Source organism: Atractosteus spatula, chromosome 4, assembly GCF_055471065.1.
Source record: "Atractosteus spatula isolate fAtrSpa1 chromosome 4, fAtrSpa1.hap1, whole genome shotgun sequence".
NCBI lineage: Eukaryota > Metazoa > Chordata > Actinopteri > Semionotiformes > Lepisosteidae > Atractosteus > Atractosteus spatula.
In genome coordinates, this window is record NC_142709.1 from 63,993,067 (window position 1) to 64,012,300 (window position 19,234).

The window sequence follows — 19,234 nt, forward strand, 5'->3', positions numbered from 1 at the left end:
GTATTGTTTACTTTGGTTCTGGCTAGCGGGTCATAAGCTTAAACAAGTTACTGAGAACTTTTTTTTAAAACTGTTTTTTTTTTAAATGGGATTGATTCTGACCGCAAAGCCAGCAGGTGCTTGTCCTTCCTGCCCTCCAACCATTGTAGGCAGGAAACCAAAAATATTGTCCACCATCTCCTGTTCGCTGATGGATTCCGACTTGGAGCTGGCCTCGCACTTCCTGCTGAGGACCTCTTCACGCTGGCGCCGCCTCTCCATTTCCTGGGTGAGCCGCTCCTGGGCAGAGAGGTGTGCCTGTGGAGAGAAAGGCCCATGTCCAGTCTGAGGAGGCCTACAACACACTTCTAAAGAATACTCACTCCCGCCAGACAAAAGGGGGAAACAGGGATAGGGAAGGAATATGCAGGACCTCGGCAGAAAGGTTGCCTCTTGTGACACGTATTTTGGTGAAAAACTACATATTGAATTATTTGGATGGGCAATCAGGAAATTGAACAAGTGGCCAGAAGCGACAGTTCTCAAGGTGGAACTTACCTCTTCCTTCATCCTAGTGACGGACCTCCTGGCCAGCATCCCTCGAGCATGAGCCTGAAGCACTACCACCGCCTCTCTCTTACGACGGCAATCCTTCCGCAGCAGGTAACCGCGGCAATGCGCTTGCAGCAGGACCGCAGCCTCCCGCATCTGCCGGTAGCGGTGGGAGAGCTGCCTACTGCGGCACTGAGCCTGTAGGCGAGCAAAACCCAGCTGGACCTGGGGAACAAAGCGGCACATCCAGGGTCACTGTACACACCAGCCTACCTGCTCTTACTATGTTAATGAAATACAAATGATTAATTCTAGGAGCATCTGGATTTTACTTTTATTTACAATTTCACCCCCAAAAAATACATGTATAACACTGGGGAAAAAAAAAACACTGCATCTGTCTGTAACATGTGGAATCTATTACAGTCTTGTCACAAAACCTGATTCCTGATGTCATGATACCAGCTCTCTTGCGTTGTTGCACTCTGTTTCTTACCACTCTGTACTGCTTCCTGCACTTGTGTCCTCGCCAGTTTTTCTGAATAACCACGGCTGCCTTTTTCTGTTTTACAAAGCGTTTCCTGTGGGGCAGTGAATAACAACATGTCACTGCTCTTGTTCTGAATTTAGCCCATTGTCGTGCCTCAGAGCATAAATATAAATGCCATGATAGTCCAATACAGAGATCAATGAATAACGGAAAAATTCAATTATATCTTTAAGCAGAAAGGTGTAAAAGGGTGCTGTATGAAATTACAAGACACAAAACTGTAGAAATCGTAAACACTTCATACAAACAAAACTGTCTCCAGAGTCTGATCATCTTCCATACCTATACTTGTAGCCTCGAAGGACTCTCTGAATGAGTGTAGCTTTTTCATGGAGGGCCCTGTCTCGTTCCAGCTCCAGCATTGTGTCATGGTAATCCTAGAGAGCCAAAGACAAACAGACAACAAAAAATGCCATATAACTATTTTGTGTACAAAGTATAAGTATTACATTAGCCCAGACTCAAATGGTTCAGGCATAATCCAGTGCAGTGTGTTTTAAATCCAGAAACAAGACATAGAAAAGTTCTTAAACCTTTCTTTTGACAACACATTTTTGTATTTGCTCATTTTTGAGAGGTAAATACAGTATATGTATGATTTTTTTTAGCTGTACATAGCCTCAGGTTAAGTGCCTACAGCTCTGTGTTTTATGTCTGTGGTTTTATGAATTTGACATGGTCCTTGGGAAATGGAATTGGAAGGCGACATGTGTCACCTCTACATTACCTTGAGAAAGATCTTAGTTTTTCCAATTTTCCAGTCCCCTTCTGCGCTGATGACAGATTCGCAGATGGAGCTGCAGCATGCCTCAGGGGTTTCCTAGTCAGGGGAAAGACAAAGCTTTTAAAAGTGAGTTGACGTTAAGGGGGGAGCAAAAGAAAAAACATTTTGCTTTGCAGTACATAATGAACTGACAAACTGACAAAAAAGAACAGTACTGATACATTTTAAGAAGTGTGTTAGGTTGTATTTCTGCAGCAATGCAAGCAATACTGAGGATATGGAAATCATTCTGAAAGAAAAAAAATCTATAAATATAAGGGACAGAATTAAGACTTGTCAGAGACTCTGCATGCTCTTTAAGATTCCAAAGAACATGCATCAGTGCACCTGTTTCATGTAGGTAACATTACTCTACAAACCCTAGCAACATTGAGGGTAAGTACTCAGCTAAGAAGCTTGAATGATGTGAATTAAAATTCAGATGATGGGAAGATTGGCAGCACAGTGGCGCAGTGATTACCTTTGGCACTACATAGTGGTAGGTTAATAAACTTCTGGGATAATTGGCCCTGGTGTGAGTGTGTTCATATTTATATCTGTGCTCTGAATAGATGCCAAATCCGCCACAACACTGAATTGGATAAAGTAGTTAGAAATTGAATGGATGGAGGGTGGGAAGATCTAGCTCAGAATGCACCTGGGAGGTAATTTACTAATGATTATAGTTGCATAGAGTTGCACATCACCATAGCCTAGTTATCTGTAGGAAGTCCCATGCTCTAGATAGATAGAAAGCATTCCTCACCTTTTTCGGATCACAGACAGACGTTTTCAGAAGTACATGGTACCTCTCCAGAAACTCATCAAATGTGTAACGGATAGGATATCCCGATTTTCGGATTCGAATGGTTTCCATCATCCCAGAATATCGTAGCTGACGCATACATAGATCCCGATCAAAAAGCTGAAAAGGGTGATGAAAGAAAGTAAGACGGATAGGCAGAAGAAAGTGCCTTCAAATTCTTGGGATTATTGCAAAAACAAAAGAGACAAGTAATTTTGGGGGGTTATTTTTTGCAGTCATACATTGCCACATTCGTACCTTTTTAACAGGCTTAAAGGTTAGTAATTACCATGGGTTTCTTGTAGTCATTGGGCTTGATACACCGGATGAAGAAAGGCTGGCAGGCAGTGAGAGTCTTCATCAGGGAGTCAAGAGACTGGCGAAACTGGCCACTGAGTGTGGGCACCTGCTTTCTGGCGTCTGTGGCCTGACGAGGAAACACAAATAATCTGCATCCAGAGGCTGTTCACTTTTCTCTTTCACCTCACTTCTGCAGTCGGTTTTTCTTAGTCATCATATTCAAGGTGAGGGGTAGTGGATGATGCACCAATATGTCAGAGAAGAGATTTGCCCTGGGATGTGCCTGGCAATGTTATGTGACGCTGGTGTTTTACTGAAAGACCTAGAGCCCCGCTGGGAAACTGAGTTTGGAACTAGAACTCCAAAATCTAGGTGATCATTTGGAAAACAGTTAAGAAGGGCAATACAGACAGTAAAGAAAATTAATTAATCTTTCAAAACAAAACCCACATTGACAAATATTGTATTGAGCAAAGTGGATTGCTCCTGAGAGTTTAATTCTATTGAAAGAGGTAGATATGATGTAACAAGACATAATCCCTACCTCCTCAATAGTAAAATTAATTATGGACAAAAATACAAAAACAGATTTGAGCAATCCATCATTGTTTTGTAGTATCTATAAACAACTAACCTTAAGGGAGTTTTTAGGCATGATTATCATCTTGGGATTGATAGTCTTTACAGTATCGGTAATAAGATCAGCTTCAAAGATAGTTTTCAAGAGTTTGTTGGAGGATGTCTTCACCAGGTGGATGAAGTCAGAACTTAGCGCATCTCGGTTCTTCTCCAGAAAACCTGAGGAAGGTGAAAACAGAACACATACCATGAAGAAAAGCAGACAAGGGCACTGTCCGACTTTCATATTTTACTGCAATCAATCACAAAGCAAGGAAATATAAAACCAAAAGTCCACAAAAATACTACTTATCTGTATAGAGATGAAAAAATAATTTTGAATATTTTGTAAGTAAACCCATTCTTTCACAAGACTGGTTTTCTGGGGGTAATGATTTCCCATCCCTTGTCCCCATTCCCTGATCTAGATATAACTGTTAAAGGAAAGCTCACCCATTTTCAAACAGTCAGTGTTATCTGTATGGCATTTCGTGTGTATGCATTAAACTAAATTACCATCTTAAATTAAGACATGAATAGAAAATAAAATGCTTTAGAAAAGGAATAGGAATTACTAATTACTGGAGTTTTACTGTTAATCAAACATCAGGGCTCAACCTAAGACATAAAGGCCCTAATTCTCTCTCTTGCTTTGAATACCTTTTGCATTGTAGTAGACAGCCCCAGCAAAATGCTGGATCCCAAATTGCATATCATGCTTGCTCTTGGGGGGCAGATAGATGTTGCTTTTGCCATGTATTGAGTTTATCTTGTTGAGCATGGTGGTGTCTGTAGCCTGGAAAAAGCAAAAGCACACAATGCATTAAGGTGTAGGGGTGTTACACCAGCATCCTGGCCAAATTTCCCATTGGCCTTTACCAAACGTGGCCTCCTAACATCCTGAATTGACTGTATCACCCTGCATCACACATTATGAATTGGCTGCATCACTCTGTACTCCTCCCCAGCGATGGCTGATGTGTGGGGAGCGTACTGGCGCACTATGGCTGCCGTGGTGGTGGAGGGGAGTCCCCATTACCTGTAAAGCATTTGAGTGAGTGCCCAGAAAAACACTATATAAGCGTAAGCAATTATTAGAAGAAAATCATGGCAGTTCACAAGCAGGGAAATATATTTTCATTTCTCTTTTTATTCACTATACTTTGGACATCTCACCAGCTATATCAAAGATATAGTGAACTGCAATTACATCCCTCTACATTGGGTATGTGTCTTATTTTTCAGAGATTATGTAAGAAGGCAATTTACAAGGCTGTATCCATACAGGTACTGTATATATGTAACTTGCTAAACCTTGGTATTATCATAACACCAAATTAAAGAGGTACAGTATGCATGGCAATAAGAACAGTGCTACATAGGGAGAGTTACCTTTGGGAAGTGGCTCTCTTCTTCGATGAGTGCAAGGATATTAAGGGACTTGCTGGCCAGAACGTCCAGTGTGTGCTGGTTGTCATTAAAGTCAATGTGCAGCCAGCCAATGTTCTCCTGAGCATATTCATCCTGCTCAAGCTTAAACACGTGCTTCACAAAGAACTGCTGCAGCTGCTCGTTGGCAAAGTTTATGCATAGCTGCTCAAAGCTGAAAGAAAGATACAAGCAATAAGAGGACAACTGCTTGGTTTACGTTTCATCGAGTTCATCGTGTTCTTTCGTTTATCATGTCTATGACGGAAGCGGATCCTTTTGAAGCCAGGAGCATGCACCTGTTATTGTTGAAGTTCTCAAACCCGAAGATATCCAGGAGGCCAATAGATCGGCGGACATGATTGGGGTCAGCAGCAGGGGCCGTGTAAATGGCAGAGTTAATCTTATTCACAATCCACACAAACAGTCTGCTGTAGATTGCCTAAAAAGAACAACAGTAACAAGCCAGAAAGACTCCTTTATGAAAATTAACAATGGAATTAGTAATTATTTTAATAAACAGTAATTATTCTCCATTGCATTTACCTTGCATTGCCATTGTATATTACAGTCATCATCATGCTTACCATACTTTTACTACATTTGTAGTAAATGTATTTTATCGCTATTTACATCAGCAAACTTCATGAAGGGCTTTTATTTCAGTACTGTTATTGCTATTTAATATCTTATTTCACTTCTAGTCTAAAAAGATGGACCGTGGTCTTTAATGATGATTTTTTTGTCTGTCAGCAATATTTTTTTAAAAAACATATTTTTTCAAACATTAAAGAACACGGTTCTTTAAATGGCTTTTTTAACACTTTTCAAAAAGGGAACTAGAGAACTCAGATTTCCACAGCTTTGTCTAATTTGGGCATTGATGCTGTTATGTATGAACATAATCAATCTTTACAATCAGTTAGCATGTCCTAATACCTTGACAAAAGCATCCTTCCCATCCACAGCCTGTTCACAGCTGAGGGGTTTAGAGACACTTTCTCTGTTGGCCATGAAGGAGCGGTTTGTCAGGCTGACTTCCAGCTCTTTTGGATTAACCTGTTGAAAAACAGGTACTATTCTTAGAAACAACCATGGTATTTTTCTTTCACAAAATGATTATACCAATCACTATATTCCCCTGTCTTCTAAATGGAAATCTAAGAACTTGATTCTCAAACTTTTTTAAATCAGTGTGAATAAAATCAGTTTGGGTTGTTTTGTAAATGTGACTGGAGTCACCTTTCTTTCTCTACACAGTCAAGTCTTCATACAAATAAAACTACATTCAACACAAACCAATGACAGTGATGCTCTGCTAATTGTGATTGAATGATCTAAATGAAAATTTTTCCATCTAATTCAATCAGCAACCATCACAATGCTCTTCATTAATTCACCTTAGTAATTTTAACTTTGTGAGCATTTACTATTATCCAGTAATGCTTTTTCCCCAGTGTTGTGGAAACATGGGAAATAGGACATCCTGAAAATAGGACACAAGGTAGGACTATGCCCTGGATGAGACAATCCACAAATACTCACAAACAAACCAAAGACACTACTTAATATATTTTTAGCAGGTGGCATGAAACCGAATTAGAATATGCATACGAAATTCACCCCAGCTTGGATTCAAACCCAAGACATCAGTGCTAATTGCTGCCCACTACTGCGATACCCATGTTGACGACTGTGTACACATCAAACAGGCACAAGAAGAAATGTGGCCAAGGAGATAAAAATGTAAAACTATACCTCAAGAAGCTTGGCTGCTGTGGTAAAATGAAGGGATGCTTGAACATCACAGCTCTCCATGTTATTATAGACAGCAGCTAAAAAAAAAGACATGAATTATGAAACCCAAAGAACAGGAAATAAAATGTCATTTTTACATTAAGTACAGTAGTGTTTTTTGCATCTCCTATTGGGGGAGAGAGAATGTTATGCAGATACTAAAGTTTTACCTTCAAAATCCAGGTTTCCCAGATGCAGCAAAGCAGCAAGCAGTTTTGTGATTTCCCAGAAGTTATTATCTGTGAAGGTCAGGATCTTCATGGCTGAACGAATGTGGGCATACTCTTTGATGTCATCCCGGCCCTCACAGCTTGTGCAGTTTCCCTGTTTGAATTTAATATAGATCATGTTTTAGAGATACCAGATATTTTGGAATGTATAACATTACCTGAAGCAAAAAAGGGTGTTTTATTGTTTTGTGATAAAGGGCCAGTTTTTCGTATATAGATAAAGTATCAGCAGGATTTTACCAGATTGTCTGTTAGTGATTAAATACATGTGATTTTAATATTTTAAAATAAATGCATGTAAAAATGTACAGTACATAACGAGACAATTTTCTCTTTTAAAAGGAATTGTTCCAAGCTTTTTCAAATTATAAATCTTAAATCACTGGTATGAAGGATGTTGGAATTACCACTGTCAGGTAGCTGTACTCAGATGCATTTCCTAGAGAAAGTATTTTTTTCTGCTCTGCGGTCATACCCATCAGCATGCAATAAAAGATGTGATAGTTTCTTTCCTCCGGAGCCTGGCCAAATGACAACAAAAAAGAAAAAAGATGTTTTTCTACCACAAATGCAACAAAAGTACACAATATGGATCTTCAGATGTTTTAGAACTGGTTATTATCTTCCTATCAAGGCCTAAGCTCTGTTTATACTTACTTAGTCTACTTACTTTTCATACCTTTATGAGAGTCTCAGTTTTGAAATCTTCTTTACTGTTGTTCAAACAAATCAAAGTTTTTGGAAATAAGTTTAAACTGTTTAAAAAACATCACATTTTTCTTTTGCTAAATTTGGGCAGAAAGTAAATGAAAACTTTTGCTAACACCTTTGGCAAGATCTTTAATCAAAGGTCGCAAAGGAAGAAGACACTTAAGCTGTAAGTTAGCATTTTTGCGGTCTAACGAACACTGACCTGAGGTTCCTCTTACTGTTCACCTACCTGCCGACACACCCGAGACTTTTCCAGCAGGTACTGGTCCACACGGGCACCCTCGATAACTCCACTCTTGTTAAAGTAGATATCAATGTACTTCCCGAAACGGCTAGAGTTGTCGTTACGGATTGTCTTTGCATTTCCAAAGGCTGGAGGAGAGATATCAGTAGATGTCAAATGGAAACATTTCATTTGAATAAAACCAGTAGGCTGTGGCGCACAGAATAATGTTTCAGTGCCGTCAGCGTCAGGTGAATGCGATACCTTCCAGAATGGGATTTGCTTCGAGGATCTGTTGCTCTATCCAGGAATGCTGCCCGCTGACGGCTGCCAAGAACTGAAGCATCAGCTTGGTGCTCTCCGTCTTCCCTGCTCCTGATTCGCCACTAGCACAAGGAAACGAGTCACTTTTGCAAATATCCACACATCTGAATAAGAATATCACGCATATAAACTAAGCCTTAAAAAAGAAAAAAAGCAGAAAGCCATGAAAATATTTCGAACGCACAAAGTGTCATAGCACTCTTTAGATCATTCTTCTCAAAAGTGCATAAGTTGATTTCTCACTTTTTGAAATTCACATAAATAACACTTATTATTAAATTATCATAAATGGCATTGCCCAGGCATGAAAAGGGTGCCAAAACCAAACTAAGTGATTAAAAACTGTCACATCTTCCGGCTGGGGGCTACACATTGCTGGGGGTAGAGGGGACCCCCGTTACCTGTAAAGCATTTTGAGTGGTGTGTCCAGAAAAGCGGTATATACTGTAAATGTAAGGAATTATTATTAGGTAATTAACTTTAAAACTAAACTAGAGGATCATAGGACATAGATCATGTCACACTGTGACAGATAAAAAGAGCTCAGAGACAACAATGAGGAGACCTGATTTGAGCATTCACAATCTTCATAGGCTTTGACAGAAAAGTCAAACCCATGGACTTTTTCAGAATCGCAGTGCCACATGAACCAGAGAACAGGAGTGGAAATCAAGGGGAAGTGCAGTTCATTGAAAGAAGGATTGGAAGAGATTCTTGGACCAATCATTAACTAGAAATGAAATAAACTGAATGGGTCAATTGGCCCCCTCTCCTCTATAATCTTCCTTAATAAAAAAAAGCCTTTTCAATTAAGCACACGTGTTCTTAAATTCACTGTAATTAAGTTCTTTTCTCCGTTTCAGATCAGAAGGACCAGAAAACAAGAATGGCCTGGTTGAAGTTTTTTTTAATGGGTTTTCTTTTCCTTCAGTAGTTATGGTGCATATATATCTCCAAATAAAGAACTCTTTGGGATTGTAAAAGGAGTAATTGAGAAAGAAAAGGCCGTGACGTGCCTTACCTAATGATGCAGCACTGGTCTTTGTGATTGCGGCGCATGTTGAAGTAGCAGCTGTCGGCGATGGCAAAGACGTGAGGAGGAAGCTCCCCGAGTCTCCGGTTCGTGTAGCGGTGCACATGGTCGGCGGTGTAGAGGGGTAACAGCTGGTAGGGGTTCACTGCCACCAAGATGGAGCCTGTGTAGGTCTGAGCACAGAGCGGGACCTGTTACTCATCTTCACTGGACCGCAGTTTGTCAGAATTGCCTGTTCAGGGCTCCCCCCAAATCCCCAATCCTGCTTCACACACGCATAAAAATATAATGACATGTTTAAATATTTTAATAAAGCGACACAATTTTTTTTTTTAATCGAGATAAAATCTCAAGTTGGTGGGAGAGCAGATGCTTTTTATTAGAACTGGAGGCGTCTCCCGCACTAGCTACGTCATAGGCCATCAGCTGCGAGCTAAAAAGTTACTGCGGCATAACTAGCTTGGAAAAGAAATTCGCCGGTGGAAAAATGGCAAGCATAAGCAGAGACAGGAAGAAATTTCAAAAAATACCACAACGGGTGCGAGAAAAGAAAAAGGAAGCAGAAGAGGGAGGATGCAAATGTGGCGCTTAAAGGGTCTTTGGAAAGGTTCATTGTAAAAACCAGGAGGGAAGAAGAAACGGACACGGGTGGTGATCTCGACGACGACAGGAATGTTAGCATTGAGACTCCTGAAGATGCCGATATAGCATTTGCAACAACGGTGATAACGGTGATTAGTAGTCATGTTCGGTTCTGTACGTCTGTTTGCGCAGGCCAGTTAGGTAGCTATTTCATCACCTCCAAGCTGCTCCCTGCCGTCACCCCTACACATAAGAGCCCACCCCTTGAGACGGCCTTGTGCCTGTTCACCGTCCATAAATATTTATAGACAAAAAAAAATGATTACTGAACGTCTTATCAGATCATTGCTTATCATACATTAATCCTAAATACCGTTGCTATTAAAAAATAATCCTTCAAGGGATAGTTGTGCCGGGATTATGGCTACAACGTTTTTGCATTGCGTTTGAATGTGGTTTGGATCAACAGCCATCTTTCCATGAACCTGTATGTACTTTGTACTTTGGTAACATTGTTTCTAGTGGGTGCAGTTCGCGAGGAATGAGAACACCCAATAGGAAGATGTGAAGCTTTGGTTTAACTCAGTTAGCAAGGATCAATCACCTGGCAACAGAACAAGGAAGTTAGGAACTGCATGCAGAGTGAAGAGTTAACAAGGTGTGGCTGCAAAGGGGGAGACTGGGGATGGAGGAGAGATGCTGAATCACGAATGCAAGGAATAAGGAAATGTTTAACACCGGTAAAGAAGCTCTTGGTGGCTGTCATTCCACCTAGTTTTTTGTTAAGAGTATCCTCTACCCTTTCTTTCTGTTCATTTAATGACATTTTTCTGTTTAAAACATATATTTGATTAGTGTGTTCTATAAACTTTCCTTCATTGCAGCAAATCTTGGGAAAGCTTAAGTTCTGCCCATGGATGTATCCCTTGTGCTATTTCTTATTGTGATTGCTCCGCCCTCTCATATGACGGGTGGTTTAAAATAATTCCCAGATCTTTAATTGGGAAACACATTCCAATAAAGATAATGCATTACGGTTGTGGCATCTGATAGTTTATGATGTAATACAGCATTGTTATCAAACTGAACTTTGCAAGGACAGCTACTGTTAAATAAGTGGATGGAACATTTTTCAGAAGAATGAGGATTATCCACTATGTATTGCAAAGTGTTTTCAGCTGTATAGTTAATGACATGTTATCCATCCATCCTTCCATTTTCTAGCCACTAGCCCATCCCAAAGGGTGGACGAACACACACACTCACACCAGGGCCATTTTCCCAGAAGCCAATTAACCAGAATGTTTCTGGACTGTGGGAGGAAACCAGAGCACCTAGAGGAAATCTACACAAACACAGGAGAACATACTGTACAACGTCCATGCAGACAGCACACCAGGTCTGGAACTGAACCCATGGCCCCAGTGCTAGCCACTGCACCATCATGCCATCCATGTCCTGTTGCATTATTGAATTTTTATACTGTATTTTCACTATTTTCGTTTCCTGTTGAATTGTTGTCAGCCTCTCAGTTGTCACTGTAAGTGAAAACTGGTTTTCAACTAACTTATTTGGTCCAACAAAAAAAGGTATGCCTTTTGTATCACCAAACAGACTTAAAATAGTAGAACAGATGTAACCCAGTAAAGATTAATAAAGGATTTACTGTGTCAAAGGTCTAACACAGTCTTTCTTTCTCGGACATTTCCTTGTATCTAGTATACCAGTTTCGTTTCTATGGAGATGGCAAAGACTGCAATTAGTATTGAGGGCAAAGTCTGCTGCCGGGATAAAATCTATGACGAAATGATAAAGCAAAATGGCATTGTACGACTCTGTTTCTGAAACAGAGAACTGGCAGTCCTGCTGCCAAGCTGTCTGTTGATGTTTGCATTTAATTAATGAAACAATTTGCTCTAGTTCCGAAACACAGCCTGTGTCGGGTCTGATTTTTTATTTATTTATTAGGACAGAATACATGTTTTAATCTCCGTAATGCTAGAGATGTATTAATCCCATTGATCTCTCAGGGCTTTTTCCCCACATAGTGTTATGAACTCTATTGGTGACTCTTATCAAATTATATTGAGCTGTTTGTATAAGAACGTGTGAATTTCCTTGAGTACAAATATATTGCCGTCATGATGTATTAGGTGTTTTCTTTGAGCCGCACATTTCCTTGAATATCCTTATTATTAACTCATCAGTGCCTTAAAACCAGACCTGCAGATCACAACAGAGGACTTTAAAGTAGACAAAATAAGAACCTACGTATATGATACCCTCCTTGTGCCGAATCATGAGGTTTCTGAGGATGCCAGCTTCATTGAGATCACCAAGCCTGATCATGTCATCCTCTCCCTTGACAGAAGTTGGGTGCATGGGACGAATAGACTCCTTTGCTTTTCCACTGACCCACTGTTCCTGAAATTAGATCAAGAGGTGTCGGGTCTTGTACAGTATATTGCACGCTGAAAAGGACATTTATTGTTTTCATTACGTTTCGATATTTATTGGCTTCACTTATCCCCTGTACAGTTTTTATGGTGGATCCTATCGTGGGATTTTAGCATATAGTAAGGAAAAAAAACTTTAAAAAATTGTGTGCAAAAATAAAAAGGGAATAGAAAAAAAATGATAAACAAAGGAAAAAAAATAACTTGCATGTTTAGAATTAATGATGTTGTATTGATGTAATTTACCAAACGTGCCATCTGTTACTCTTTAACAATGTACAGCTACTCACCAGGCTTTGTAGAAACAAGTCTTTTGCTTTATTTGTGTAATTTGTGATACATTTAATTGTTTTACTCTTCCCATGAGATACACACAAGGACATAAAAAAGTACAGCGAGTACCTTCCCTTCATCGTCGATCAGCAGGAGTTGGCCAGTGTCGGAGAGCTTCACCTCTGCTCCTATCAGCACCCCAGTTCCTGAGTCCACCCACACATGGTCTCCCTAACAGCCATTGAAACACGTCAACCCAAAATGATAAGGTTAGACAAAAAACAATCTGCAATTTGCATCTCACCTAACACGATCGAGCACAAACAACAAATATTGTTACAAAAATATATTTAAACTGCTCTATGTTGTTTTCAGGTTAGCTGGGGACTGTCTATTGTCTAAATGTCCATATTCAGATTTGTAATAAACAATGTGTGTTTTCTTACACCAGTTATGGATTCACATAACTAAAACTAAAATCCACCTCAGCCTAAAGCCACTCCCTAATAAATAACTCTGGAATTTTAAAGGGATAATTAAGAAAAAAAAGTAATTTTATCATCCAAGATATACTTGGACACATATTTAGTAACTTGCCTGTCTTAAAACAACCATGTCAAATGTTTTCCTCTTCCCTGTAACCTGCAATAAACAGGAAGACAAAGACATTAGTTTAAGCATTTGGTTCTGTGAAATGTCAGTTTATTGATACCTGTTACACAAACAGGAACAATATTCTTGAGTATTGTTTCAATTTGTCTATTGAGGCAAAATGATAAATGACCAACCCCAGAGGAGACTACTGGAATTCTTGACTGACAGAATAAAAAATCAAGAAAAGGATAGGATGTTCAATACCAAAGAAAATAATTTAACAGATTATGCAAAATTATTTATAACCTTAGCTGAATAATGTTAAACAAATTAATGACACTCATATCACAAAGGATCTTGTGTGTTTGCAATTTACTGTACCCTTGGGATTCAACTATTTTGTTGAATCTGTTTTTTCTAATGGATTATACTTCCCAATCTACGTGTTAATGAACTGTAAACACTTTTATTTTGCTGATGAATTAATACTTACTTTTGATTTTAAAAAAATGTGGACATTTTATTCCTCTCCTCTCATTAAGTGTAGACCTTAAATGATGGCTTAAATTATGTATTTTCAAAAATATGCTTGAGCAAATGCGAGTCAGTTAAATTGTTTTAAATCATTTTTAGCACCATTCAATGCAGATCATAAATACTGTTATATAATTTGTGGTTTGGGATTATTGTAGACCTTGAGAGACCATTGGTTGCGAAATGACACTATGTTACAGTAAACTATTACTGTAATCCTGTTGTAAAATGTTCTGTTTTTCCAAGGACAGCTCCCTCTGTCATTCCTAGACTTATGATTAAAAAAAAGGCACAGAATGGACATGAAAGAATCTGTCTTTTGTGTATTTTACATGCAGGCATTTAAAAGTAATAATAAATCACCTTAGGCCACACTTTTCACCTCACTGTTAATCTGATTAGGCCTAGAGAAAATACCAGGAAATAATAGGTTTTCCAATCTATATGGAAGTTCTCCTTTCAGACTTTCAATATGTGTCTTGAGTTTCATGGTCTACATTTCACAAATGAAATGGATGTTTCAAAGGTTTCATATGCGTCATTTTCACACTTCACAGATTTTTACTTTTACTCAGGTGATTAATTGACCCTAGTACACATAAGCAGTGCAATGGATGACTATGACTTTTGCAGTATAAGTTGTACTATTAATTATACACATTTTCTAATTAATATTGGTAGTATTAATTGGAATACTAATACCCATGATATAGAAAAGTGAAAAATAATTGTAACACTAGAAATTGCTTGAAAAAATTTTACTGTTAAACAAGCATTTACTTAGGTAATCTAAGAGTGTAGTAATACAATATAACATTACTGAACACCATCAGACTGACTGAGAACAGAATGTCATGAAACCAAACACCTAAAAAGAATATATCACAGAATGTTTTAAAACAGTATGAAACATTATAGTGGATCTGATGCCTAGTCTTTATGAATCCCAAGTATGCATTATTATTGAAATGTAAATTACATTTATACTTATTTTTCTTCATCCTGTAAATCCTAAAAAAATACATTTCTGTTGTTTGTTATTTACAATTCTATTGTGATTTAACAGATTGCTACTTTCTTTCCTCAAGACTACTTTCTCTAAGAACCCAAGATCGGAAGTGAAAAGGTCATTTTACACCATCTTAAGATTGAACTAACAATCTCCTTGTCATCCAGCACTTTAAGATATACGCTGCTATAAAAAGCTGACAAACTTGAGTCTTTACCTTAGAATGATGGTTCTGGTGCCCCACTGCAAGTGTCAGCCTGTGCCTCCCAGTGTGAGAAGTGAAGACTACGTGAACAGGAAGCAGGTCGCTCTTACAAAATCTCTTTATGGCACTTTGACTTTGCTCCTCTTGTTGGATAAAGCTTTGACCCCACCCAACAAAAAGCAAAGCTGGTGAAATTGAAACCCTGCTTATTTATCATTTAAATCTCAAATCTCTGATCTCAAACTCAGAACTACAGTAAATACCACGAGTTTGGTTTTGGTGAATTTTGACAATCTAAAAACACTCCGCTTTCACTAACAAATATGTAGCAGGCTTCTGTAAGGATCAGGATCAATATCTCTCTCGCTGACACTGAAGTTATGAAAAAGCTCCATACAGCAAAGGGATTATTTTTCCAAGTATGAGATTTAATGGCATCAAGTCTACCACAGAACACAAAACGGTTCAAAACGGTCCACATGAAAAAAAGCACAGCATAAATTATGTTGTGTTAAATATACTCTCTCTCTCAATAAATTGTCTTAGATGTAAAAATAGAAAAAATATATTTTTTCCAACTCCCACCCTGATGGACCAGGTGCTGCAGCAGTCTGACCCGACTCCTGAGAGCTACGCAGCAGGGTTATTCCTAGCAGGGGCTTTCACAGGCTCACCACCAGTACATGGTGAGGCAGCCTAACATCACACATGGCACAGGAGGAAAAATACAACCCATTTCTCGCAAACGTTTTATCTTTATATTAGACGCAGATGATGCCCAGTTACCGAGCATGTAAGTGGAAACCAAATGGCAATACCCTTTGGACTTGACATGACAGGGAGCGTTAAAATGTTACATAACAGTATAACAATATAACAGGGAGTCCGCCTTAAACTAATGCCCTAAGAGCAATCATGTAGTAAATAGCAAAGATAATTGAAGATGTTCAATATTTACATCTGGAAGGTATAGTTGATAGACTTATGTCTTCCAAATCATAGGAGCTTTCTTTAATTAAAGAATGTGAAACTACATATTGCACTACGGTTCTGGGACAGTTTCTTGGTTATGAAAGTACGGTATCTCAGTCATTAAACCATAGAGTGATAAAGGTTAGATTTAAAATTATTACCCCTCCTTAAGTGATTCTGGCTGACAAAGAACAGTCAGATCATTGTCACAGAGTGAACATGGATGAGTATGGTTCATAGATTTGTAATGTACTCTAAGGACAAGAAAATTAAATATTCGGTGTAGGCAAAAATGGTATAAATGTACTGTCTGTTTGAAATTAAATTACAAACTCCTGAAGAATAATATTTTATATATGAAGAACTCTTAAAACCGGGTAGAGGAACTTCAGAAGAAGAGGACATAGAAACAGGAAAAATAAGCCATCTTTTACAAGAAGTGACACATACGAATTAAGGGATGGAACAAACCTATTATTTCCTGTCTGAAATTCCATTTAGAATTTAGTCATTAGTTTAAAAACAGTATTTAAAACAGTGCTGTTGTAGCAGAAGAGACTACAAAGGAAATTAGCTCAGACAAACATGCCACAAATCAGGTATATTCTTCATACTGTCTAAAAATATTCCAGGCCAGGTGTCCAAGATCTTTGAAAGGATGACATTGCTAAGGTCCATGGATCATTCAGGCAATAACCTACAAACCAGCCAGGCCTGCAAGGAAATATCTTTCACTTTTAAGAAACTGTACTGGTGGAAGTTATCGTTTTGATATAGCATTTCCAATCAGAGGGTTATTATTAAAACGTACATTTTTATGACAAATTCTGTTATGGAAAAAAACACGTTCAGTTAGTTTTGCTTTTGTGGGAAACTGCATCAGAGTGAAAGCTATGCTGAAACATCAAGTAATTTTGTCATTATAATGACAACATTTTAGGAATAGTTTGAAATTGTTTTTGGAAATGTGTACTGTGTGTAGAGGCAAGGTATATTATTTCACTTAGAATCAAGCGTCATTAAATAAGATTTCTACTTGCTATTCTATTAATATATAATCTATGTACAATAGCTATGATCTTCTAAGATTTCTATTTTACTGCTTGCTTGAGCAAGCAGCTTTGGACCTCTCTGTAAATGTAGAATTTGGCTAAGAGGCTATGTATTTCTGATAAGAGATATAAAGCTGCATCCAATACTGAACCATCTGTTGATATTGATGTATTGGGCAGATGGGTCTGTAGTCTGTTTCTCCCCTAGACAACGAGTCATAGGTCACTGTTCCAAAGGACAATCCACTAATGGGGCACCTGCAGAGTGGGTACCAGAACTATAATTGATAACATCCTCCACCACTCACCAGCTGTGATACTGTACCAGAATTACATTTTTCTCTGAGACGCCAGACTGGGAGAGCGAGTCAGTAAAGCGCATAATAATTCTGGCCAAGATATGCATCTTTCTGCAAAAAAAATCTAGAGTTTGCAAACCCTGATCAACAAAATAATACAGCTGGACTCTCATGTCAACATCTGGAATATCTACACATGTTCAGTAGCAAGCTATAGCTGGGACGAACTGAGTTCTCCAACCTGTCTAACTTGTGGGTGGACCCCACGAAGACAACTCTGTACAACATGTTTTTAAAGACACAAGTTTAAAAATGCTATTTTCTCACAGAGTTGTCCTCAGCAAAAGTAGATACAGTGCTCTCCTCTCTCTCTGGCTTCAGGACACTCCCTGCACAGAGGGAGTGCCTACTAGGTCAGATCACAGACTAAACCAGCCATCCCGCCTTCTCAGTGAGAAGTTTAAACTCAAAAAGAATGTTTGACCAGCAGACCTTTGAGTATAAATCCTATTTATTCATTTATAATTCTCAAGAGTTGAATTATTATTCCAAACAGATTTGATGTTTGGTTTACAATGGTAAATGCATATTTAGTTGTATCATAGTATCTGAATCAGATGCAATTGTGTGAAAAAAATTACAAGTTAGACCATAACAGTTTATAGCCAATGTATTTTAACTGAAGTTTTTTAATCTGATTTTTGTAATCCCTAAGTAAATAATCAGTCATTTGTATCACAGCAGATTGTTTCATAAATATATTATTTCATTTGTTATGCATATTTTTGTGGTTATATCAATAAATAGTATGCATTATATTTAGAATCCATGTGTGAGACTGTAAATTGATTTCTAAAAGTCATCAAGTACTCCCCCAATTTACTGTTCCAATTTCTAATTGTTACAGTAAATTAATATCCTCATATCACTGCACGTCATGTCCATGATGAAACTGTTTGCGACAAAGTGACTGTCACAGAACTTAGCCAACCGGAACACTTAACTGACTTCTCAACTAAGTTGACTTTAAACACTTTTTAATGAAGTAAAATGTTTTCGTAGAATATTCATGGCAAACTTATCAGGGGAAAAAAAAAACATATCTTCGAGGTATAGTGTGTCACATTTGGGAACCTTCATACAATCCCAGAGCTTGCAAGTGTCTCTCCTATATGACTTTCAAAAATCTTCATCAAAGCCAATGGAAGAACAGAAAAATTAAGACTGAAATTCGGTATGTATAAACTAGAGTAGGTTCCCTTGTCTCCAGATTATTTGAACCTTATTGCTAGATTAAGAAACAACGAGCCAATCATATTTCAAATGCATTTACTGTACCTGTCACATGTTGGAACATGGACAGCATGGTGGCAGAGTGGTTAGAATGGCTTCCTTGCAGGTTCAATTCCAGTAGTGCTGCCTGCATCAAGAATGTATGTTCACCTGTATTCGTGATTCCTCCTGGTGCACCGGTTTCCGCCCACTGTCCAAACACACGGGTAGGTTAACTTGCTTCTATAAATCCCTAGGTATGAGTGCATGCCCTGCAACAGACTGGCCACATCCGTATCCGGCTGCTTGCTGCATCAGCCTCAGACTCCCCCCCTGCACTGAGACACTGAATTGGATAAACAGATTAGAAAATGGATGAATGGTGCTATATATTTACAGTAGAATGGTACTGGCTTGTGAATAATCCAAGAGAAGTTGTAGGAGATGAAAAGCCCAGACCAGAAGTGAATATAAAACAGGATTTTGTTCATTGGGTCTTCCACCACTTTCCAAATTGCTGCAATCCTAGGATTACAGTCAACTCCAATTGGAATTAGTGCTACACACTACACCTCAGAAGCAGATCCTAGACAGGAGGATTGTGGAGTGAAACTGTCAAGGGTAAGTGTTAGATTTGAACATCTGGGGGATTAGAGTTCACAGCCAGGTCAGC

At 38.6% G+C, this 19,234-nt stretch overlaps 1 protein-coding gene across 2 annotated transcripts in view; it reads right to left on the reverse strand.

Moving 5' to 3' along the window:
* Positions 1-15,024, reverse strand: part of myo7ba (myosin VIIBa) — a 38,086-nt gene extending 23,062 nt beyond the window's left edge. For both annotated transcript variants that reach the window (XM_088914335.1, XM_088914334.1), the window contains exons 1-22: positions 14,979-15,024; positions 13,222-13,266; positions 12,754-12,855; positions 12,167-12,319; positions 9,302-9,486; positions 8,221-8,342; positions 7,963-8,105; positions 7,430-7,543; positions 6,963-7,116; positions 6,754-6,830; positions 5,935-6,054; positions 5,295-5,437; positions 4,960-5,170; positions 4,228-4,363; positions 3,584-3,747; positions 2,939-3,076; positions 2,611-2,769; positions 1,809-1,901; positions 1,364-1,458; positions 1,028-1,112; positions 538-756; positions 103-297 (exon numbers count right to left, since the gene is read on the reverse strand). In XM_088914335.1, coding sequence (XP_088770461.1) covers positions 103-297; positions 538-756; positions 1,028-1,112; positions 1,364-1,458; positions 1,809-1,901; positions 2,611-2,769; positions 2,939-3,076; positions 3,584-3,747; positions 4,228-4,363; positions 4,960-5,170; positions 5,295-5,437; positions 5,935-6,054; positions 6,754-6,830; positions 6,963-7,116; positions 7,430-7,543; positions 7,963-8,105; positions 8,221-8,342; positions 9,302-9,486; positions 12,167-12,319; positions 12,754-12,855; positions 13,222-13,239 — 2,826 coding nt within the window. In that variant the 5' untranslated portion in view covers positions 13,240-13,266; positions 14,979-15,024. The remainder of the gene's footprint in view (positions 1-102; positions 298-537; positions 757-1,027; positions 1,113-1,363; positions 1,459-1,808; positions 1,902-2,610; positions 2,770-2,938; positions 3,077-3,583; positions 3,748-4,227; positions 4,364-4,959; positions 5,171-5,294; positions 5,438-5,934; positions 6,055-6,753; positions 6,831-6,962; positions 7,117-7,429; positions 7,544-7,962; positions 8,106-8,220; positions 8,343-9,301; positions 9,487-12,166; positions 12,320-12,753; positions 12,856-13,221; positions 13,267-14,978) is intronic.
* Positions 15,025-19,234: the final 4,210 nt, after the last annotated feature.